General features: G+C 35.9%; 1 protein-coding gene across 11 annotated transcripts in view; it reads left to right on the forward strand.

Moving 5' to 3' along the window:
* The window catches only part of VTI1A (vesicle transport through interaction with t-SNAREs 1A), a 436,058-nt gene that overhangs the window by 80,486 nt on the left and 329,581 nt on the right, over positions 1–25,991 (forward strand). For 6 of the 11 annotated variants that reach the window (XM_063670270.1, XM_054503167.2, XM_063670272.1 and 3 more), the window contains exons 5-6: positions 5,459–5,479; positions 10,163–10,247. In XM_063670270.1, the coding sequence (XP_063526340.1) occupies positions 5,459–5,479; positions 10,163–10,247 (106 nt within the window). The remainder of the gene's footprint in view (positions 1–5,458; positions 5,480–10,162; positions 10,248–25,991) is intronic. The other 5 variants (XM_054503165.2, XM_054503170.2, XM_054503169.2 and 2 more) reach the window with 1 other exon arrangement.

Raw genomic sequence — 25,991 nt, forward strand, 5'->3', positions numbered from 1 at the left:
AAGAAAATACATGATAGGGACCTTCAGAAACAAGACCTGAACATGGTTACTAATGCCACTTTGGCAAGTAGTATAAAAGTCTCTACTCTGCCTAAATGAAAATGAGCATAAATCAGTCACTGAGTAAACCAAAATTTTAATAGGATAGTGAAACATAATATATTGATACATATTATGAAAATTGCATAATTATATTTACCATCTCAAATAGATGATATTATAGGTCCATATATGCTAATAGTATATTGCTGTCTATTATACTATAATCTGTAACAGGGATGTTGTTTGTGTGATTAAGGACTCTACTCACCCACCCCCAAAAAAGAGAGAAGAGTGACTGAGCTGATTATGTTTGTTTTTGGAAAGATCTCACCTCCTCCACTATTTGGATGTTATCAGCTTGAGTTCAGACATGTGAACACGTTCAGATTTGACTTGGGATTTCAGCTTCCCTGATTGAAATGTGAGAATAGCTAAAGGAAAAAAAAAATAGCGCATCAAACATAAAAGGGTGATGTGATAAAGGGGTTTTACTCATAATAGATTAAATAATGTGAGGATGAGAGAAAAAATATTTTCTTCTGTTTTTAAAGTGAGATTTAGATTGCTCATTCCTCTTGAAAATGAATGAATCATAATTTTATTTCCTATCTACTGCAAAAAACACTATCTTTTTTGCAAAAAAGTGAATGTGTAGTTCCCGTGTCAGTTCTTTAAACAGCTATAGATCTTTCCCTCATTTGAAACTACTGCCTAATGCAGAGGAAATAGAAAGGAAGGGGGTGTGCCTGTCTAACTCAGACTCCTTTATTGTAATGGATGTTGTAGTTCTATGACAGGGATCCCTTTTTTTTCAAACATGTTCACTTCTCTTAATGGACATTTTATATGCCTAAAACATTTGCCTTGCGTACATATAAGTATGATTTTTATGCCTAAAGAAAACTGTTCCACAAAAATAGATTGAGTTCATATTTTCTGAATTTTTCAAATTATATTCCTGTCACCTTAAAGTGATTATGCAGCGATTTCCCCTGGACTTGTATAAATCAAACTTACAAATTCTGAAAGTGCTTGGAGAACCTGAAGTTTACACGTAAGGAACTGTCACTTCAATAAATAGAGTATGATAAATTATAGTCACGAGAATATGTACTGTTAGATTATTACTTGTGTGAGGTTTTCCATCTAAAATTTGAATGAGGTGTAAAAGTTCAAAGAGACCACACTTAACTTTTTGGATATTTTGTTACCAAATGTAGCAAAGTTTCCATTTCATATGAAGTCATTGCATTTTGTTTTAAGGCTCTTTGTCATAAAATAGGAATTAAAATCCCTCAAACTAAAACACATCCTTAACTAGGTATGGTCACTTGAGAATAACTTTTTTATTCTGCATCAGCATTCGTTCAGAATATGGAGTCAAAACGGAAGCTTTTTCTGTAAAGAAAGAAAATATTTTAATTTGGCTCTATACTAATCTTTGTAGCTCGGTAGCTAGGAAGAGTTTTTTCTAGGTAGGGCTACTTATAATTTATATAAGAAAAGGTCTTCTACCTACAAATAAGTTTACTTGTAAGTTATTTGCTAATAAATTGATTTTCAGAACTTCTTGTCCATGGAATACTAACTATATAAATGGATAAAACTTGGAGATAAAATGAGATAAAAATAGCAATATTCATTTAATTGCAATTGGGATATATCTGTCAGTTTAAAAATATAGATCAAAATAGGAAAATAAGGAATTAATAGCAATGATTATATAGGTAAAATACTGGCTAGGTATTTTCAATGTAACATACACATCCTCCTTATAGTTGCTTCTTTGTGAAGATTTGACAATATGAATACAATAGCTATTATTTCTCATTCTGATAATTTATGATGCAGTTTTTTTAGGCATCTGAAACCTGACTCTAATACATATAATTATAGTCTGCCAATTAACTATAAAGTATGTTAATTTACTCTTAGGTATATAAACATTTCTGCCATGATTAGAAATGTTAAAAATTCAGAAATTAAGAATTTTTCAAAAGCATTTGTAATGTCCCTCATACAATACACCTTGCATTTAATTCCAAATTAAATGCTTTGTATACATTCATTTCTGATTCATATTCATTTCATTCAATCAAATATAGCTAACGCTGATTTACAAAGAAGGGGCAAGAAAATTACCTACTTTGTACATTTGAGTACTGTTGGGCTATCAGCTTTCCAAGGACTATTGTCTTAAGCATTATCATTCTATTCTTTGAAAATACCGTATTTACCATTCCATGTGGCAACATTTTATTTCTTTGAAACAGTTGAGTTCTTGAATGTAGTGATGTTGTATTTAGAGTGGAAACATTAATAGTTCCTAACTTGATTGCATTTCATGAGAACCATTCTCATAAAAGGAAAAACACAACTTATAGAATAAAATCATAAAGGCTTTCATATTGAAGTGTGATAATGGGGCAAATAAACTCTTCCAAGCTTTGGTTTTGAACCCTAATACTCTCTCAGTTTCTATATGCAGAATTATATTGATCAGTGACTTTTAATAAATCCTAAATAGAAGATTCAAAATATAAAGAGTAGACTATTTCCAAATGTGTGGAAAGTTTTGTGGCAAAGCAATATTTAGCAGATAATGATTGCTTAATTTCTTAATACAAGGTTCTCTTAAGTTCTGATTTGGGCTTGCTGTGCATAAAGTGTGTCAAACTTCAGCTACAGACCAGGGGGTGAAGTCGGTCAATTTAATTCCCCAAGATCTAAAGAAGGTCGGTATCATTTCATATAGCCCTGGCAGAGCAGATCATTACCAGGCACAAATCTGTTCGTTACGTGCTGAGGGTTTATAGCAAAATAAATAGACTGTCATCATAAGTTCAGAAAATTGTGTGTTCGACCCACGATAATGTGTAAAGGGCGTTTAATAGAGTTCAGCATTTATTCGTTATCTGTATGCGGACAGAGACGGCAGTCGCGTTATCAGCTTTAAAAAAAATTCGGTAGTTCTGGGGTCACGTGACGCACCTCACACACACAGGCGCGCGCGCATGAACCCTCACATGCTCTGCAGTGCAGTTTTGATTTTAGTCACAGCAGAAGGCTTAACCACAAGAGATTCCACTGGTTCAAACCAGCGTAAACCAGATTTTTTCAGCCCACAAAGGAACAGATTACCTCTTGTATCAAATTCTGCATTGGGGGAAAAAAATCTTTGTTTCAGAAAAGATGTTGATTATCATAACTCAACATGGTGGCATTGCACACTCTCATGTTGCCTATGATGGAGCCAGTAACTCGAGAAAATATGAAATCACGACTTACAGTCCAGTCTAAGCATTGTTAATTTTCAAAAATAGGCCATCTTTTGTTTACTTGAATGAATAACTCTCGGCCTAACCAAAAAAAAAAAAAAAAAAAAAGATAAAGATGAAAAACCCTCCCATTACCTAGCTTAGCTACAAATCTGATGTAGAGCTTGAATGCAGCCATGCAGCACAAACAAGATAGAACGTTTTTTGTTTGGAACCTATTGAAAAAACAAATGGGTAGCATTTTTAAACACTCATTGATTATGGCAGGGTGGCATGCCCCAAATGGTCTCTATTGCTGAAGAGTAGTTTTAAACTTTGGCCCTTTAAGTATCATAGTCAACCAAAGAATAGTGCCCCCAGAAAGAAAAGATAGCTGGCCGATCAATTCCCAGATCGTCTCTTTCTGAGAATTAATGTTTGCTTTTTTCTCCCATGATGTTGGGATAGCAAAGAGAAAGATTCCGATATATGATAGGCCAGGTATTTTAGCTTAAAATTTTGCTTCTTCTGGGGAAGAATTATAACTTTTCATGTGAAATGACAAGATGATTTACTTGTATGTAACTGGATGGTTGCTGAGTGTGTTAATTAAAAATAAAGAAAACTTCTTGTCTATTTTGAAACGATGATAATAAAAGTTTCATTTTCACTGAATGTACTGTGAGACATTACATGATAACTTATGTACCCTTTTTATAAAGGATTCTTAACAGTTTTTAAAATCTTATTCTTTGGTGCTCAAAATACTTTTCATATAACAAATGAAATAACAGAATAAGCTGGAATGCATACTGCCTTCCTTGAATTCGGGACAAAAACAGCCTTAAGCATTGAGATATCCGGGCTATAGTAAACATGATACTTATAGAGAGACTTATAGTGAACAATTCAGGCACATTTCTCCCAAAGCAATAGTTTAATTTATTGGCCTGCATATGTCAAGTGTTATAACAGATGTTACAGATATTTGGATGTTCAAAATTGTCAGTTGTAGACCTGAATTGCTGAGGATGCAGATTTCAGACCTAGAATGTGGTTTAGTCTGTTACAACATAGGTTTCAGTTTCTAGTCATTGCAGAAACTGTGGTCGTCATCTCGCTTATACAGTGATATTTGTAGTTTAGAATAGTGTCAAACACACACACCCACAAATACACACAATGAGCCAGATATATGGTTATATATTTTAGTTCCTAAAGCGTTAAGCAGCTTGTTTTATCTGTTATATTTAAGGTAAATAGAAAAATGTTCTAAATAAGAGAATTAAAATATTATCATAGGATAATTTACTAACAAGTAAGGAGTGATTTTTTATTTGACTTTAGTGAAAACAAAACTGCAATATAAATGAAGTAAGAGCTCATTGCCAGTTTACAATATGAAGAAAATTGAAAACTGAAGAAATCATTCAAAAATTAAAATGAAAACATGCCACATGATTGCAGTAGACTCTTAAGCAAAATAAAAATGTAGAAATTGACTCTTACATACACAAAAGTTCATATGATCGTGAATTTTTGATACTATGTTCTAAATAAGTATTCTCTCTCCTGGCATACTTTATTTTCTATTAAAATAACATTACTTCCAAATGCAGTCTTATTACTAGAGTGGGTACAAGTATAACATTAACTAACATAATTGTTTGTTGTTTTAAATACTTATTGGAACCAAAGCATGAGCTATTAATCATTTTCATTTGTAGGTAAAATCTGAAATCAGTTGTCAAGATTCCAAATAGGGAAACATCCTGAAAACTTGTATATACAAAACCTCTTCAATGGTACATTCTTAGAAGAGAGAAACAGTAAACTTGTTTTCTTTCTTTATAATATAGACTTCTATGAAGTCGTTCCCCTTTATTTCATGATGGTGTCTTAGATGTACTTTAAAAGAGAATTTCACACTATTCTCTTTGTTTAATGTGACAGTGTGAGAAAGTGATCTTTATTCGTTCAAAAAACTCTGCATGTAGTCTATGTTTAGGTTCTTTTAATGTGTTTGTCTGTGATTTTTAAATGCTAAACATGTAAACAGATAAATTGTCAATGTTAATTCTGTATCCTGTCACACAACTGATCTTTCTTTCCTGCCATTTCTTTCCTTTTTATCTTTTTTTTGTGCATTCATGTTGCAGTTGATAAAATTACGTGAAGAGGTGAGTACTTCCTAGCTTCTTTTTTTTTTTTTTAATTCTGCTTTTCCCTATAAAATTGAGTTTTTAAATCTGAAGTGGATCTTTGGATTTGGTTTTCCAGGTAAATCTATACATAGCAAAAAGTATCATTTATATTGTTCAGAAATCTTTTCTGCTCACCATCTTTTAAAACACAACTATATCCTAATCATGCTTATCTCAGGGATCATTGTTCTTTGTTGGAACTGGGACAAAGTTAATACTTTAAAGGCCAAAAAAAAAAGGAGGAATAATAAAGGAATATCTTAAAACTCTACCTGAGTGTAGTTTTATTGTAGGCTCTAACTTCAAGTTTATTTATGTAGTTTCTCAAAGAAGCTAGTATGATTTTTTTTTTCTAACATTCTGATTTACTTTACTGTAAACTGTTCTTAAATAAACTCCTTTCCCCCACCCAAAATTATTGGGTTTAACATAAGACACCATGGATGTATTATCCTTTTGGGGAAACACACATATGTCATAAATGCCCTGCTACTCTGTGTACATAGATGCCTAAGAATAGCCGAAGCTTTCGTCATTGTTAAACACTTTGCTTTTTGTAGCATACAGCACCCAAGTGAGTTCTCATTTTTCTGAGTTTGCTGGACTGTTTCATAATGCAACTCCAGATTTTCTTGTGTGTGTCTCAGCAAATATTTACCACAATGTTTATAATTGTATCCTTGTATTAATGAGGGATGCTGAATAATTCTATTTTTAAAAAATTATGTCAAACATATCAAATATGCTTTGGTACTCTTTTTTAGAGATAGTCATATTTTTTATTTAGTAAGGTTGGGTTTTATTTTTCTAATAAGACATAATGGCCTATATCGCAATTTAAAAATTGTCTAATTGCTTATAGTATAGAGTAGTATGAATTACTTTTGAGTTTAGTTTGACGCATTGAGAATTTTCTAGAATTTTTTTATTGGTATGTCATCATTCTCTAGGTGATGCAGATGTTAATTTAGAAGCTTCTAGATAGTGTTTTTCAACAACTCTTTGAATTTAAGATGCATTGCTGACGTCCTCCCTCAGAAAAAGTAATAACGATATATAAAATGAAGGGGAAAAATATACAAAAACCCTCGCCCTCCAACCTTTTTGTGTTTTTTATCTTCCCTGCAGGGGAGCAGTTGTACATATACTAAATGAATATAATCAGTTGCAGTTTTGATGTATAAGATTATTCTTGAGGTGACGGATAACATAAATATTATTTTTCTGCAAGATAGAGTATGTGCTTGTTGTATTTGCATATATTCATGTTTAGGTGAAGAATCTGAATTTTCAAATGTTAATGGAACTAACAATTGACTTGAAAACCTCTATACGAAGAAACTACGTGAAGCCCTTGCCCCTGAATTTAAGCAATGAATATTATTTATATGTTAAATGGTGGCTTATTAAAATCAACATTTTTGACAGAAGATTTATTTTTGTTAAGCCTAATTGTGTCAAATTAGAAATCTTAATTCCAAAAACTTAAAACATCACGTCTGCATTTCTTTTAAAATAGTTTTTATATTTGTTTGATGGCTTAATTCTTTTCTTGTGCCTGTAGCAGCAGTTTCATCAGTTATGGTTCTGGAATTCATGTTTCCGAAACTGTAACATGTAATTGAATTATAATTGGAAGAATTAGATTAATCAATTAACAGAATAATATACTCTGAAATATTCTTTTAACAGTCTTTGATATAGATCTAGTATTGATATTTATAGACTAGATTACAGTGATGATGCTGCATTGGTGTATGGCTTGCTGAGGAGTGATTATTTCTCAGTCGGGATTCTAATAGTAATCAGAGTGAATGTTACCCACATGTTTCTTAACTTGCAACTGTGCTAAGAAGACAAGCACTCAGCTGCTCCAAAATGTGTTTTGTTTCACTTGGAAACAAAAATATGCCCCTTCCCTTCCTTGTGATGCTCTTTCTGGGCTCAGTTTTGGAAAGGGAGCATGCTTGGAGGCAGGGTTGTAATGCATAGGGAGCTGATCTGGTGTTGGCTCTGCCGAGCTCCGTTTGAATCCTACATCTCCAGCTCTCCACATTGCGCAGCTCCTCACACAAGTTGAGCTCTGTCTGAAGCTCCTGCACAGCTTCACTTACCTGCTTTGAAAAGGGCTGAGAAGAGGGTGAGAGAATGAGTTTGGGATGGAGTGTGGGGGCAAGTTGAAAGCATCAGCTGCTACTGTAGTGTATTTCCTTTCATTTACAGAGACCAGGGCAATGTACAACTAAGGGAACAATGTAAATAGCGCAGCTGTTTCAAGAACTTGATTTTAGTTTAAGTGAAGAGGTTCCAAAATACAAAGTGAAATCCTGCTGTAAAGCTGCTGATAAACTGATAGTCCTCTTGTGTGCAGATTTACTCTGATAAAATTGAACTGTTCCGAAGAACAGTTACTTCTATTATTTAGTAATATACATATTTTTAAAGGTCTTTCAGAAATTTTGCTATTATAACCATGAAATCCCCCCAGTTATTTTACATTTAAATGCTTTATTTCCTACATTAAATATTTTTATAAAAGTGGAAGTCCATTTCCAGTATTGATCTTTGTTTTTTTGTAAATCTCTAATAACTAAATGTTTTCTTTTAATTTTGGGATTTCATCCAATATGAAAATGAACCAAAAATCTTTATTGTGTTATTCTGGATTAAAATTCAGATTTACTTTTGATTTCACGATCTGATTGATATCTTTTTAGAGAATCACCAGTTTGAAGTTAAGTCCTTTGTTAAGGTAGAAAACAATTTTCAAGGAAGGGAAGAGCAATCCTTACTCCCAGAACCTGCACATAGGGAAACTTAGGAATGAGAAGGCTATTTTTGACAAGCCTTAGTAAAGTGTTTAATTTTATTTAAAAATAGTCATCAATGCCAGACACACAGAGCTCCCCTTTCTCTTCTTTTTCTTAATTACAGCCTTCAGTGATTTTTCTTTTTAATGATACAAGAAGCTTTCCTCTCTGTTTTATTTATTTAGATTTTTTTTTTTTTTTTTTTTTTTGCAGAGGGAGGGGACAATTTTTCTCTTAATTTCTCTGCTGTACATTGGACGACTCTATTAATTATGATAGACTGTTGTTGCAGCTTCCTGACCTTCACATCAGGTCCTATCTCTCTGTTCTAAATGCATTGTTTTAATGATTCTCACCCCCCCACCCTTCCCCCCAAAAAAATTTCAAGGAAAGCTTTGATGTGGCTTTAGCTGCCTCCAACGTCTGGCCGCATCTCAGATGTGTCACCTATGCCGGGAGGGAATAAGGAAATCACGTTTTGAATGGTAATGATAACATACTAATCACTTCCTTTCTTTGAAGATGGAAGCGAGATATTCTGTCAGCATCCCTGGCTGCTAGAGCTTGGAGGCACTGGTCTAGGTGTATTAGCTTAAGTGTGCATGTCAATACAGCTTGCATCTCCAAGATCCATGGGGGCTCATTAGAGCAAGGTAGATCGTTTCGCTCGACAGCCACTCAGATAATATGTGTGGCACCTCCTTTTTTATTATTATTAGAAAGCATTTCTCCAATTTTAAATGACATCTGTCAACAACACAAAGTTGTAGGAGTTGTGGTTGTGTTTTTTCTTCCTTTTTGACCAGATACCAAAACTGATTTGAGAAGGGAAGATATTAATGTATGCAGATACATGTATGCATGTACATACACACACACACACACAGACACATACATTTATATATTTCTAAGTATCTAGACATATATATATATATATCTGTATCAGTTTTTATTCATTCATAGCCATGATTAGATTATAAATCTGTTTGGCAACCTGAATAGATCTGATGTATGATCATTATGGTTATTAAAAAAAGTCAACAACAACCATCTCAATGGAGGAAAGAAAGTTTAGAAGCTGAGGATTTGAAGAAAATCCTCTAATTTCCCCATCAGATAAATATAAAAGAGGTATATATGATTACTGTAAATTTAGTTCACAGTCTAAAGCACTGTGTGTTAAAATATCAACATTAATCTACATAGTGCCATATATTTAGGAACAAATGCACAATATTGTACATCTATGTAAATGGAGAAACGTGTCTCTTGTTTCTTAGTGTTGCCTCCAGTTGTCTGAAAAGTAGGAGTGCTGTTTAGTATTCTGTCTTAGTAGCATATGTTGTTCTATATAGTATCTTGCTGCACATCCAAAATTGTGGATCATTTTCTTACAAATAAAGTTCCTGTTTTAAAATTTCTATCTGCAAGAATCAAAGGAGCAAATAGATCTTTGAAATGATTGCATTTTATAAAAAATAAATACAAATAGGGAACATAGATCTATGCAAGTATCTCATATATCTATCTCTGCTGAAACAGCAAAGATCCAGTTGGGTATGGTCTTCGTACTTTTCTCAGTATTTTGGAGTAAGATTCATTGTGGCCACATACAACATGACTCTCCTTTTAAAAACAAAAAGTGGATGGTCCATACGTGATTGCTGGAAATCTGTCTATGGTAGTGGTTCCTATAATGGAAAATTTGCTAAAAATTAACTGTAATGGGTTGTGAACCCCGCCCCCCCCCCACCCCATGTTAGGGCATATGAAGGCATTTTTTTTTAAGGCAAAAAAAAGAACATTGTAGACGGCCGTCTGATTTTTTTTCCCCCTTTTTCTTTTTCAGAGGGCACATCTGCTCGATAACACAGAGAGGCTGGAAAGGTCATCTCGGAGACTAGAGGCTGGATACCAAATAGCAGTGGAAACCGGTAAGAATTCTGAGAGTGAGCAAATTGTCTTGCTTATGCACAGCAGTCTTCACAACACATGACATTTCAGGGAAACTTCAAAGGAGTAGCAGAGACAGCAGCCCGAGATGTGGTTTACATATTGGGGAGACAATTGGGAGCTTATTTGCGCTTATCTTTTTTCAAGTTAAAAGGCATGACATCTACTGAAAACAGTTCCTGAGGTTTAAAAGTATACATCTGAAAAGAGATGGAATACTTTGTCTAAATTCTACATTTGTCTTAATATGCAGTTACATGTTGTCAGTTTACCCACCCGCAATGATTGCTAGCACATGGCGCAGTCTCCAGTTTGCTTCTTTACGTTTTATTCACATATGTAAAAATTAACTTTTTAATCAATCTAAATCATGTGAACTAGGGACAAAGAAATAACAATACCCACTTTACTTTGCATATTTGTCCTGGTGTTGGAAATGATTCCTAATAATCCTGTTTGTTTTTTTTTTTAAAAATCATGAATACAGCCTATAATCAGATACGAAAATTATGAAAAAGTCTTAGCAATGAGTAAGGCTAATGTTCATGATAATCTTATTAGCATTAGTTAATGCTCTTCAAACTTTTGGTCTGAATTAATACCAGTTGTTAATTTCAGAAAACATAATCTTAGTATGACTTCTAAAATTAGTCTACTTAAAATGAACATGCTTTTTTATTATAAATGTTTCATGCAATGACTGTTTGTCTCCAGAGTAAATAAATATCCATTAACACCTTAGTAGTCATCAGTTTCTTATTATTACTCTACGCTTTTTATTTTGTTTTGTCAAGCATAGATTGTAAATAATCTGTTTTGTATATTTTGGATAGCTCTTGCCCAATGTGTAAACCACAAAAATATGTAATCAACAATATTTTTATCAATTTTTAAAAATTTAGATTCATAGAAATGTTTATTTTGTAAGAACAGGTGTGATGAAAATGATTCCAAATAATTTATTTTATGAATGGCCAGTGTTTTTCTTGTCCTGTGTTCATGGCTGCCCTATATTGGTTGGTTAATGTGATGAATTCTAGGCAACCAAACAGGAAGAATACAAACAACTTTGGCATTATATTAATAGTGAAAAAACTAAAGAAAACCACAAACCTTCCCAGATTTAATAGTTATGGACAGCCCTTCATCCTGAGGTAATTGATAGATTGGCTTTCTGCCCTGATTGGAATAAAAGCCAGCTTTTGTGTGTTCTTTTTGTTTGGGAGCTCATCTTTAAAGGTGACTGTTCTTGGGAAGAATGTGAATAATGGAAAGAGCCTTGAACATGAGGTCAGAGGACCAGGCTTGGGTTCTAGCTCTTGTTTGTGTGACCTTGAGGAGATCACGTAACCTCACTGAGCCTCAGTTTCTTTTTCAATAACATGGAAATAATATTGCCTATGTCCAAACATTCTTAAGAAAAAATGGTACATGTAAAAATGTTTTATATACCAAAAAACACATATACAAATATAAATATTATTATTATTGTGTGGTCATTGACGATCTACAGGCATTTATCTTTATCTCCTAGAAGATAACTTTTATTATGATTGAAATTTATAAATAGTAAGGGAATAGGAAACAAAATGTGTTACTTTGACAATCCTTGGGGAACATAGCACTGTGTCTATGGAATATGACCATAATCACAGGGACCTTCCTTGACAAAACATCCATTGGTCAGCCTCTTTCCACATGGGGCTGGTTCAGGCTCAGGGGGTCTTCTCGTCGTGACACTGATCACAAGGCTTGCTTTGGTTGATTGGGCTACATAGTTGCGTGTCTTTTTTTTCTTTCACTAAACTATTCATATAGCTCCCTCCCAAAGCTGAAAGAAGATTGCAGATACCAAAAGACTGTGTTTTGATCAAGGTTATATGCTTGAATGGGATTTGATAGTTATTATTTTTGATGTGTGCTAACACATAACATCCACATCAAACTATCAACATAACCAACATGGAAATGTCAACTTAAGAGTGTCCCATCAGCCTACCTCAGTCCCTTTGGACTTTTTAGTAAAATACTATGGTATTGAGTATGACATGTTACAAAATTAGGTGTTGACTTGTCGTATAAGGCTTGGGAACTTCTTGCAGAATACAAGACCAAGTCTGGGAGGATGGATAAGAATGGGCTTTGTGGAAGTAAAGACAGATGTGGCTCAGCCTGTACATAGACGAGAGTCATCATTGCTAATTTACTTTTGTGGATGAATTTGAAAGTGGAGTGGGAAATGAGAAGGCAGGGACAAAGCATTTTTCCTGCTCTTGCTACTTACTGAAGTAATGTGGAGGGAATACATTGGGGTGGGCATCATATTGCTTCGTATTTCCTGCTTCCCTAATGGTCCTCAGCCTAGTCATGGCTTGTCAATCCATAGCTCTGTGTTTTGATTGTGATGTAAATTTAGGATACTTACCATTTGTTAAAGTGTCAGAACAGCATCTTTGGAAAGGAAAAACTTTCAGCACTTATTGATGTCTTCTGTTTAAAGACTATGGAATGCAAGGAGGAAGAGAGGTGGAAGAGCTAGTATAACTTTTGAAACAGCACAAAACAGGGAAATGGCTTCCAGGTATTGGTCTGAGAGCCAGTTCTAGATCACAACAGTTTTCACCAGTGCACTGCAAAATGAGAAGACAAGTAGAACATAGTGACTTTCTCATAAAACATATTTTATTAATTCACAAGGCTACACTTATTTCTAAGATGATGTTTTTCCTATTTTGGGGTGTAAAGGAAAGTTGTAATGTGATTGAAATAGTAGGTAGAAGTAATTTCTTTTTCTTTACTTAGAAGAATAACAAAATTGGCATCCCTATTTTAGGCCCTTCAATTTTTTTTTCAAATTTTACTTGACCACAAAATTAGGAACTATGGCCTGATATACTGAATTGGAGAGAGAGAGAAAAACCACATCATCTGTCCGTGTCATTAATCAGCTGTGTGACTTTGAGAAATCATTTAACCTCTCTGCATGTGTTCTTATATTTGCAAAATGGAAACTGTCAACCAGATTCTATGTATCCCTTAAGGTTGTTATGAAGTAAAGTAAGGTCATATATATTTAAGGGCTTAGAAACTAAAGAGAGCTCTGTTAAAGTCATCATTTTTATAAACTACCGTCAGCAAAAGTGGTTAACTTTCAGAATCATTGGCAAAGATTTCAACAAAAATCTCTGAACTTTTCTATTCATTAACTTGATGAATGTAATTGGCAAATACTATAAAAGAAAGTTAATGTAGAAAATAGAATGGAGTAGAGTAGAATAGAACGCACATTATAGGGTCTTCCTAATAAATAATGAAATCCATCTTCTAAAATTCTTGAATCATTTTTGACATCTTATTTTGTCATATAGGCAGTCATTGTCTCTTCTGGAACTCAGCAGAGGGGCACATGTCCACAATGTGCTTGGTTTGAGAAAAGGTACATGATTATTCCTAAGTGTTGTTCACACCCTGATATGCACAGAGTTTAATACCAATCAAGTTTCTTTGATGGATCCTTTCTTATTTGAGAAAACTGATGAAGCTACAAGTTAATTGACAGAACACTACACTGGTTGCATGAACCATTGGCTTGATCCAGTGTGGCATTGCTTTTAAGTTCTTGTCCTAGAATCTGTGAATAAAAAGCAGCTCTTTCTTTTTTTTTTTTTTTTTTTTGTTACTATTAATAGTCAGATATGACTTTTAGCTGTGGACATATCCATTTTGTTTGAGGTCAGAGACTTAATACTCAAAATTCTGGGTCATCTGCCCTTTATTCTGAAATGACGATTCTTCTTTTCTCTGAAGTAAATATCCCAGAATTACAATAGGCACAAAACTAATGGGAGCTGTACTATTAACAAAGAAACAGGCTGAAAGAGAAATTGTACAAGGGCGGAAATGCGAGGCTCACTCTCTGCTTTTAATATGTAAACAGGTAGCTTAAGACCCTCCCAGCTGTCCCACCGGTACTGTAGATGGGCCCCTGTGCACCTGGCAGTGCATCTCTGGAACTGTGAGAGTTTGTCTATACTCAGCAGCCTCACATCCTTGAATCACGATCTGTACCACTTGATGACCTTGCTCCCCCATCCCTCGGCAGCAAGCCTTACAAGTTGTCACTCCTTCTCTCAGTAGTCACTGCAGGCCACCTGGCCCTGACTTCCCAGGTGGCCACTGATCTCTCCACGACAGGGAGCTAACATTCTGCGAGCCTTCCTGCCACGAAGAAGAGGTGCTCGAGCCTTCACCCAGGGCCCTGCGTGTCCTGATGACTGAACATATGTAGAAATAACACAATGTTTATTGAACATTTAATATGGGCCACACACTGTTTTCCATACTTTATATTCATTCTCTCTTTAATCCTCACCACAAACCTATGTAGTAATTATCCTTTCCTCATTTTAAAGATGAGAAAACAAGTTAGAGAGAGATTAAGTAATTATGTCCACACTTACAAACCTAGGATTCTTCTAATGCTATCCCTCCCCACTCTCCCCACCCCACAACAGGCCCCGGTGTGTGATGTTCCGCACCCTGTGTCCAAGTGTTCTCATTGTTCAATTCCCACCTATGAGTGAGAACATGCAGTGTTTGGTTTTGCATCCTTGTGATAGTTTGCTGAGAATGATGGTTTCCAGCTTCATCCATGTGCCTACAAAGGACATGAACTCCTCCTTTTTATGGCTGCATAGTATTCCATGCAGCCATAAAAAATGTGTATATCTGCCACATTTTCTTAATCCAGTCTATCATTGATGGACATTTGAGTTGGTTTCAAGTCTTTTCTATTGTGAATAGTGCCACAATGAACATACGTGTGCATGTGTCTTTATAGTAGCATGGTTTATAATCCTTTGGGTATATACCCAGTAATGGGATCGCTGAGTCAAATGGTACTTCTAGTTCTAGATCCTTGAGGAATCACCACACTGTCTTCCACAATGGTTGAACTAGTTTACAGTCCCACCAACAGTGTAAAAGTGTTCCTATTTCTCCACATCCTCTCCAGCACCTGTTGTTTCCTGACTTTTTAATGATCGCCATTCTAACTGGTGTGAGATGGTATCTCATTGTGGTTTTGATTTGCATTTCTCTGATGGCCAGTGATGATGAGCATTTTTTCATGTGTCTGTTGGCTGTATAAATGTCTTCTTTTGAGAAGTGTCTGTTCATATCCTTCGCCCACTTTTTGATGGGGTTGTTTGATTTTTTTCTTGTAAATTTGTTTAAGTTCTTTGTAGATTCTGGATATTAGCCCTTTGTCGGATGGGTAGATTGCAAAATTTTTCTCCCATTCTGTAGGTTTCCTGTTCACTCTGATGATAGTTTCTTTTGCTGTGCAGAAGCTCTTTAGATTAATTAGATCCCATTTGTCAATTTTGGCTTTTGTTGCCATTGCTTTTGGTGTTTTAGTCATGAAGTCTTTGCCCATGCCTATGTCCTGAATGGTATTGCCTAGGTTTTCTTCTAGAGTTTTTATGGATTTAGGTCTAACATTTAAGTCTTTAATCCATCTTGAGTTAATTTTTGTATAAGGTGTAAGGAAGGGATCCAGTTTCAACTTTCTACATATGGCTAGCCAGTTTTCCCAGCACCATTTATTAAATAGGGAATCCTTTCCCCATTTCTTGTTTTTGTCAAGTTTGTCAAAGATCAGATGAATGTAGATGTGTGGTATTATTTCTGAGGGCTCTGTTCCGTTCCATTGGTCTATATCTCTGTTTTGGTACCAGTACCATGCTGTTTTGGTTACTGTAGCCTTGTAGTATAGTTTGAAGTCAGGTAGCGTGATGCCTGCTGCTTTGTTCTTTTTGCTTAGGATTGTCTTGGCAATGCGGGCTCTTTTTTGGTTCCATATGAACTTTAAAGTAGTTTTTTCCAATTCTGTGAACAAAGTCATTGGTAGCTTGATGGGGCTGGCATTTGAGATGGAGTCTCTCTGTTGCCCAGGCTGGAGTGCCATGATGCAATCTTGGCTCACTGTAATGTCCGCCTCCTGAGTTCAAGTGATTCTCCTACCTCAGCCTCCTGAGTAGCCGGGGTTACAGGCATCCACCACCAAGCCCAGCTAATTTTTGTATTTTTAGTAGAGACAGGGTTTCACCGTGTTAAGTTATCCGCCCACCTTGGCCTCCCAAAGTGCTGGGATTACAGGTGTGATCCACCATGCCCGGCTGAGACAGACATTTCTTAAGTTAATAATGGACAAGACCATTTTGGATAGCGGTAAACGACGCAAGGTATTCAAGAGTAACTACACCAGCCTGCACAACATAGCAAGACCCTGTCCCCCACCTCCAAGAAAAAAAAAAAAAAGAATAACTGATAAAGGCTACCTTACGTTGGCTAGTCAGGAAGGATCTCCCAGGGAAGAACCCTGTAATCTGAGCCTTGAATGGTACCAAGATGCCATCAGTAAGCTGGGACAGACGATTCTGAGAAGAGGGAAGAGCAAGCACAAAAGCTCTTGAATGAGAATGTGCTTAGGATGTTCAGGCAACAGCAAGAAGACCAGTACAGCTGGGGTGAAGTGAGCCAGGGGGCATGGGGCATGATTAGGGCAGAGTCAAGTGGGGCAGGTTGTGTGGGGCCATGGGACATGGAAGGGGTTTGGATTTTATTCTGAGTAGGGTGTGACAGTCATGGAGGACTTTCATCAGGCAAGTGACCTGATCTGAACTGTGGAGAACAGGGATTGGAGTGGTGGCAGAGCAGAGTTGGAAATGAGAAGACATGTTAGGAAGTTTATTATAGTAATCCAGGATTTGGTCCTTTTACCAATTGAAATTGCCGACAGAGGAATTTGGTCATGAAGATGCAGGAGAAATTACAAGCTGGCTTAAAAGGCATTCAGGAACAAAGAGTTTGAAATTTATCATTAATTCTTTAACAATTGGCATGTGTTTCCAAAGATTCTTTTGTAAGGCTATCCCCAAAACAAATGGGGACTTATTAATCTTTGTACCTTGTAGGGACAAATGGACAGTGGCCAGTCCCATCAGGCTGGCAGTAATGGACATTTGTGATTATAAATCTGGGCTGAAAGCCAAGTTTATGATAATATTTTACATGAAGAATGATGATAATGAGACTTATTTCCTAGAGTTCATGAAAGGCACAATAAAATAATATATATATTTGTAAATTATCTCACAAAACTATGGTATTTTTTTTTCTGTCTAATCATTTTCAGGTAAGTTCTGGGTTTAAACATACGTTGTCATTTTGGTCAATTTTGCATCAATCTAAAGAGGAAATGAGTTAGTTTCTTGCTACCCAAAGTGGAGTCCAGAACCAGCAACATTTTGCATCAATCTAAAGAGGAAATGTGTTAGTTTCTTGCTACCCAAAGTGGGGTCCAGAACCAGCAACATTGACATCCCCTGGGAGCTTGTTAAAAATGCAGGGTCTTGGGTCCCACGTCGGATCCACTGGATCAGAATTTGCATTTTAACAAGATCAGCTGTGATTTGTATGCACAGTAAACTTGGGTTAAATGCTTATTTTCCAGTGCTAGTATTTAGTCTGGTTTTATTCAAACTGGATAAATGTCATTTCATTGAATCTTGTGTGTGTGTGTGTGTGTGTGTGTGTGTGTGTGTGTGTGCATGCGCGCGTGCGTGTTTGCGGCTGTGTGTGTGTATTTTGCATATATATGTGTATATATGCAAAAATTTGACCAGAGTGTGTGTGTGTGCATGTGTTCGTGTATTTTGCATATATATATGTATACACATATATGTGTGTATACATGTGTATGCATACGTGTGTATACATGTGTGTATGCATACGTGTGTATACGTGTGTGTATGCATACATGTGTATATGTGTGTACGCATATGTGTGTATATATGTGTGTACACATAAATGTGTGTATATATGTGTGTGTATATGTGTATTTTGCATATATGTATGTGTATATGTGTGTGTGTGTATATATATGGTATAAGATGTATATACACACACACATATACACATACATATATATGCATACACACACACACACACACACACACACACATATGTATTCAAAAATTTGGCCAGGTAGCTAGCTATAGTTAATATGTACACTCCTGGCCAAGCATGGTGGCTCACACCTGTAATCCAAAGCACTTTGAGAAGCTGAGGTGGGAAGACTGCTTGAAGTCAGGAATTAGAGACCAGCCTTGGCAACATAGTGAGATGCCATCTCTATAAAATTTAATTAATTAAATTTTACAAATGTATACTCCCTATGAAATAATTAATATGGCTATGTCTCTTAATTGATTATTGATGGCCCTGGGATAGTCTTTTTAGGAGCTGTAATAATTATCTGTCTTACCTCAGGAACAAGTGAGTAGGCATTACTTGTCAGCTAGAATAGCTAGTAAAGCATCCAGTAACCCAAAAAGGGACTAATTATACACCTTTATTTTTGTCAAAACACATTTTATCTCTATATTTAACACTACTCACATCCTTTTTTTTAAAAAAAAGGCATATTCATCACAATTTCCTATATATCTTGTTTCATTAGGGAAATGCAAAAATAGACTTTCTGAGTAAGAATAATACCAATGCCGTGTGTTTTCAAGTTCCTTGCATAAAAGAAAATATTTTCCACCCAAACCTTATTTGTTGTAGAATTGATAGAGTGGATTCTTTCCATTTCTGTTTGAGGGTTTCCTTGGGAGTCCTGTTTCTTTTCTATGAAGGCTATCTCTTTTTAAAAAATAAAAATACGGATTTCTCTTCAATTTCAGTATTTCCATGCTATGTTATTGTTATCTAATTTTAAACTGCAGGCTGGCAGCAGTGGCTTACACTTATAATCCCAGCACTTCGAGAGGCCAAAGCAGGCAGATCACTTGAACCCAGGAGTTCAATACCAGCCCGGGCAACATGGTGAAACCCCATGTCCACAAAAAATACAAAACTTAGCTGTTGATAATGGCATGCGCCTGTAGTCCCAGCTACTTGGGAGGCTGAGGTGGGAGGATGGCTTGAGCCCAGGAAGTCGAGGCTGCAGTAAGCAAGCTGTAATTGCACCATTGTACTCCAGCCCAAATAACAGGGTGAGACCTTGTCTCAAAAAATAATAGCCCAGGTGTGGTGGTTCATGCCTGTAATCCCAGCACTTTGGGAGGCCGAGGTGGGCGGATCACTTGAGGTCAGGAGTTTGAGACCAGCCTGACCAACATGGTGAAACCCCGTCTCTATTAAAAATACAAAAATTAGTTGGGCATGGTGGTACATGCTTGTAATCCCAGCTACTTGGGAGGCTGAGGCAGGAGAATCACTTGAACCCAGGAGGCAGAGGTTGCAGTGAGCCGAGATTGTTCCACTGCACTCCAGCCTGGGCAACAGAGGGAGACTCTGTCTCAATAATAATAATAATAATAATAATAGTAATTTTAAGCTGCAGTCATTCCCCATTATAGGAATATACTTCCACTGACCTGTTTTACATGATGTGTTCAGTTTATGTATGCCCTTTATGCTTATTTGATCAAAATTTGAATTCATTTGACCTAACAGAGTTAGCCAGAGAAAGATATGGAGTATTTTTTCTTTTAGAAAATAAATAATTTTTAGATTATAGTGTTTCAATGAGAATTAGATAATTCATGTACACCACTGTTTGTTTCTTTCTTTCTTTCTTTCTTTCTTAACTTTATCTAGCTCTTTTTAAAGAATTTTTAAAGGAAAAGCAATCAACACTAGTATAAGCTTACTTTTTTTCTTTTTTCTCTTTTTTAATATGCTTACCCAAGCTTACGCTTTTTAAAAATCAGCTAAAATGTGCTTCGTGTTTAGAACTTTTTAAAGAAGCTGAACAAATGCATTTAAATTTTGAGGTGCCTTTTTAATACATTTATTTGTTTCCAAGTCTTGACTGAACTACTGATAGAGTCTTCCTAAGTCGTCTCATTATATGGAGATTTTGTGGTATAAAAGCACAGTACTGCAACTTTATCGCCTTCTGTCTTTTGGTTCTTGACACTGTCTTTCAACTCACCTTATTATTTTAATCAACTCAGTATAGAATTCATTCAGAAATTTGAGTGGAAATATCTGTTGAGGCAGTTTTTATCAAATTCAAAGCCACTTTTTTTTTCTCTCATTAAATTTTTTTAATGGGTCTCAAAATTCTGTGACAGATTTTTGGTCAAGTTGTTTCCATTAAAAAGTACTGATTTTTAAAACTAATAACTTAAAACTGCCACACGCAAAAAAGAAAACCAAAGTGGTCCACAAAACATTCTCCTTTCCTCCTGAAGGCTTTACGATGCATTGTTATGATTCATTAACCAGTCTTTTACTAGTAAACTTAAATGGCCAATTGAAACAAACAGTTCTGAGACGTTCTTCCACCACTGATTAAGACCAGGGTGGCAGGTATTATTCATTGAATAATGAATAAGATAATATTCATTTAGCCTTCTGAGCTTTCTGGGCAGACTTGGTGACTTTGCCAGCTCCAGCAGCCTTCTTGTCCACTGCTTTGATGTCACCCACAGCAACTGTCTATCTCATATCACGAACAGCAAAGGGACCCAGAGGTGGATAGTCTGAGAAGCTTTCAACACACATGGGCTTCCCAGGAACCATATCAACAATGGCAGCATCACCAGACTTTAAGAATTTAGGGCCATCTTCCAGCTTTTTACCAGAACGGTGATCAATCACTTTTTAAAAAATCATTTTAGAAGTTTCTTCACATCCACTGACATTTTCTTCCACTTCTACCACCTCCTCATAATTATATCTTCCTTTCTTCTCTTCTTCTCCTTCCCTGCCCTCCCGCCTTCTCTTCAAGAAATATTTTGAGTGTTCACTGTGCCAGGTACAACGTAACATCTCCTGCAGCAGATACCAGAGCTTGCATCCGCCGCCCCCCACCACCCTGCCTCCCATTTACTGATGAGTCATTTTTAAGACTCCTGAGAAAACAGACCCAAAAAGTATTCACTATGTGTTCCTTTCCCTCAGAGCTGTTATCAGTTAAGGTAGAAGAATAAATTTCTGATTCTGTCCTATTGGTGAAAGTGGTATAAGATTGTATGGAAGAAAGTAAATGTTATATTTCACTTATTCAACAAGGTTTCGTTGAGCCCTACTGAGTGTGAGGTGCTGCAGAGATGCAGAGCTAGGGCCAGTAAGGTAACACAGTCCTGGTCTGGGTTATCTGAGTAGAGAATGTTATGTCCATAAACACTGATTCAGATTATTAGCTGAAGTAGTTTTGTTTAAGTACAGGTTGGAATTTAGAAAGGCACTATGGTGTCCAAATTATTGCAAAAATAACAAATTAACACTTTATGTTATTCTCCCATAGGGACAGAAGATAGAATTCTACAGTTGGGTTGATATTAACTATCTTTTTTCCAACCATAAATATTTTAGAGAAAAAATTATCTATAGAAATATTAAACTTTTTGACAGAGAAAGTTCTTTCTCTAGAAAAAGTTTTTCTGTTCATTATTTTGGACAGTGGAAGGATATCTCTGCTTGAATAGGTATTTTTTTAATGCTGAGAAGAATTACTTGACCAGATCCTATGAATTTTTAAAAGTCTGTCCAGTTCAGTTGTAAGATCATCATTTTTAATGTGTAGTTACCATTTACCTTACAATTACAAGCCTATTAAAGTCTGATATCTCAAAAAGCTGTGATTCTTTTCTGAAAAGAATTGAGGAGGTTATCATTTGGGCAAAGCTCTTAAAGAGTATTTTCAAGTTGTGCTTATATATACTTTGTGAGGTCCTCTGAGATATTGGTGAGCTCCATGGTGGTAAGAAAAGAATGTCATTTAAACCCTGTTTGGAGAACCTTCTCCTTAGGTGGTCCAAGTGAATTCATAGGGTTCATTTTTAATCTATTAAAAAGTGTTATACTCATTTTTAAAGGTGACTTCCCCATAACGCCTATCATTTTTCCAGTTGGTTTCTAAGATACACGTGGAGCCATTCTTACTCTGTTGCATCTCTGTGAGTTGAGAAAAAGAATGAAGACTACAGCAGATTGTGAAAATGACAATTTACTTTCAAATATTACAGTGAAGCTTATGACCTTGTTGCGCTGTACTTACATAGCTTTCTTTGGGATTTTTTTTTAATCAAGTTTATTTTCTCTTTGAGTCTGACTTCTAGTGCCAGAAGGTTTTTTTTTTTTTTTTTTTTTTTTTTAACAGTGTTTATGTATTTAACAGAATTTTTTTGAGATGGGTGCTACAGAATTTTCACAGCATGGGTTTGCATTGGACTAAGACTTTGTGTACAACTTATATCAAGTGGAAAACTTGATGGGCATGAGCTTTAAAAATGGCTTTTTTGTGTGTGCTCTCCATTTGAAGCTTTCGTCTGTATTTCCTGTTGGGCTACAGTGTTTTCCAACGTTGCCACAAGAGAACAAAGTAAACATTAAAAAATAATTTTTTATTGAAGAATATGTTTTTCCAAGTAAAGTCCTTATCAAAGAGACTGTCGTGGTGGGTCATCATTCACATATGGCACTGTGTTGCCCTTCTGTATCTTAAGATATAAGTGTGAAGTCGTAGTTAAACATAAATATCTATTTATTTAGAGAGAGGAAGAAACCATCCTAAAGCCAGAAAAAGGAAAAAGGCTTTTTGGAAACTTCCTTTTGGAGGATAAAGAAAGCACATTGTTGGGTAGTAGTCCTACCATTACCCTCCACATTGCTAATTTCATTGTAATCAATTGTCTAAGGTCCTGGTCTACATTAAAAGGTTGATATTTGTGTTCATATAAAATACCTTCACGGCCGGGCGCGGTGGCTCACGCCTGTAATCCCAGCACTTTGGGAGGCCAAGGCGGGCGGATCACGAGGTCAGGAGATCGAGACCATCCTGGCGAACACTGTGAAACCCCGTTTCTACTAAAAATACAAAAAAATTAGCCGGGTGTGATGGTGGGTGCCTGTAGTCTCAGCTACTCCGGAGGCTGAGACAGGAGAATGGCGTGAACCCGGCGGGCGGAGCTTGCAGTGAGCCGAGATCGTGCTACTGCACTCCAGCCTGGGCGACACAGCGATACTCCGACTCAAAAAAAAAAAAAAACCTTCACAATGGAGCTATTTTTTTTTAATTTCCATTTTCAAAGTTGTTTGCGATATATAACACTTAAATAGAGCTCAGTGGAACCTTAACGTTTTGTTCAGCAAACAATTATTAGGCTTTAAGAAATTAGGACTGGATTTATTGGATGTGGACTGGACTTCTATTGATCTCTGCTATAGCAAGAAAAATACTGCCTTACATTATTATTATTAGCAAATTTTACATTTGGAATTAAGGTGGAGGAGAAATTCAAGCCACCTGAAAGGGAAAATAGATTTCATATAATTTAGGAAGGAACAAATCCTGGCACTGTCCTTGGCTCTTAGAATATAAATTTCCTTTAATAAGCTGGAATATCTTGGCAAAATGCCTATGGGGAAAATAAATAGCTATAGATTCTAATAATAAATACAATTAGTGTTTTTAAGGAGGGTAGAGGAGATGATTAAGTCTATTTCATTATGTTGGGGAAAGACTTGAGAAAGATGGGCCTTGTGGAATACATAAGGAGAGGAGGAAGGAGAAGTAAGTAAATTGTGAGCAAAGCCAGGCTTTGGGGCAAATACATGACTTATGAGAATTCCTGGGGGGTGTCCTATGGTCTAGATAACATTCATCTTTTAACATTCATCATTCAATAATTTTTACTTGAAAGTGATAACATTTATTTTTAAAACATTTTCCATCAAACTTTTTATTATTTCAGAGTAACCATCCCAATTAACCCATTCATTAATAGTCAGATATGTAATTATTTAATATATTATGGAGGTTTTTAATGCTTTAAATCATAAATGTTGGTAATTTTTAATGTATTATGGGCTAAAAATAACAATGGTACCACAGGTGATAACATTGTATACTCTGCTTTAAAATTTTCAAACTACTTTTACATCTGTTAACTCATTGTATCAATCGATAAATTACCTTATCTGAAATGGAAAATTTGTTCAAGCTGAGTACACTAATCCCCTGAATATTTCCCCAAATGCTATTTACTTTTACCAACCAGAATACGTATTAAGTTTTATTTGGTTTCATGAAGAAATAAGTACTTTTAGTTTCCCTCTTTCTCATTAGCATAACTTTGAATTATCTGTGTAATGTTCAATACTCTGTGCAGATCTGTTGATGATTAGGACCTGTTCATTTGAAACCAACAAACCAACCAACCAACAAACAAAATCTGTCCTAAGAAGGCTACACAAATTTAAGAGATGCACGAGTTATTCTCACTAGCGTTAGCATAAGACTTTTACAGACATCCAAATTTTTCATGTAGGTGAGTCAAAGGGATTGACTGGAGTGACTTTGTTACTGTAAAAAGAGACCTTTAAAATAAAAAACCATTGACTCTAACAGGTAAGCATGAAGATGGACCAAGTATATTATTGCCTCACTGATACTGCCTGCCAGCTGTGAATTTTCTTACTACAATGAATCCCCTCATTTTTATTGCTGTGTGCAAGGTACAGTGTTTCATTTTTCTTCCTACTTGGGCTTCCTGTAGAATGCACACCCCATATAGTTCTTTAAATTCATACTGTTGTGAGAACAAGTACGTCTTTCTCTTCTCTCTTTTGTTAACTGTAAACCTTGTGGAGCAACAGTTCTTTCGTGCCCTCTGTAAGTTGCTGGCCTCTGCTCAAATTAAACACTGAAAGATTATCAGCAGGTTACAAAGGTGTAGTGTATGTCTCTCTTCTGCATTTTTGTATAAGGTTGTCTTGATCTGAAAAATGCTAACAAATTCAAATGAACTAATCGTCTCACATCCACCCCTTGTAAATTGGGACTTTGTGTCTTCTACATAAAAAGTAGGGAGAACACACGTACAATTTCTGCTCTCCTTTGAGGATTTAAAAAAAGTTACGCATATAAAATGCACAGAAATTATTTTTTCATCCAAGTGCCAAGTCAGATCACCTCTCTTTCACCTGCAGTGAAGCAAAATGGAATGTGCCTGGAGCTTTGCTACGAGACAGACTCAGGTTCAAATCTTGGTCCTGCCACTTAATAACTGTAAGACCTTAGACAAGTTCCTTAGCCTTTCTGAGTCTTAGTTTTCAAATGTATAAAAATCCTTGCAGATCTATATGGAGGTTACCGTGAGAGATAAATGTGGTAAACTATATAAAACATCCAACACAGTGGTGGTCCATAAATGTTAGTTTCCATTTGTACTAATTTGCATAGTAATGCTAGCTGCTATAACAAATAAACCCCAATCACCCCAGTGGCTTGATACAGTGACGTTTATTTCTCACTCTTAAAACTGTGTAATGCAAGTGTCCAAGTGAGAAGACAGCCCTTTCAGGTAGTTATTCAGAAATCTAGGCTTCAGCCTTCTTTTGGCTCTGCCCTGCCCTGGGGCTTTGGTGTCCTTTACGTTCAGCCAGCAGCTAGGCAAAGAAAATGGAGAAGGCATACCCACTTTTCAAGCTCCACATTAATTCTACATGTGTTCCACTGTCAAGAACCATTGAATGGTGCTACTTAGATGCAGGGGGACTGGGAAATGCAGTTCCAACTGAATGACCACTTTCTAATCACAACTTTATACTAAGAAAGAGGGAGAACAATATAGGTGGGTTGGGGGGCAGTTTATCTATCTCTGCATGGTATTTATTTCTTGCCCACTTCACTGCCTCATACA

Source organism: Pongo pygmaeus, chromosome 8 (genome assembly GCF_028885625.2).
Source record: "Pongo pygmaeus isolate AG05252 chromosome 8, NHGRI_mPonPyg2-v2.0_pri, whole genome shotgun sequence".
Taxonomy (NCBI): Eukaryota; Metazoa; Chordata; class Mammalia; order Primates; family Hominidae; genus Pongo; species Pongo pygmaeus.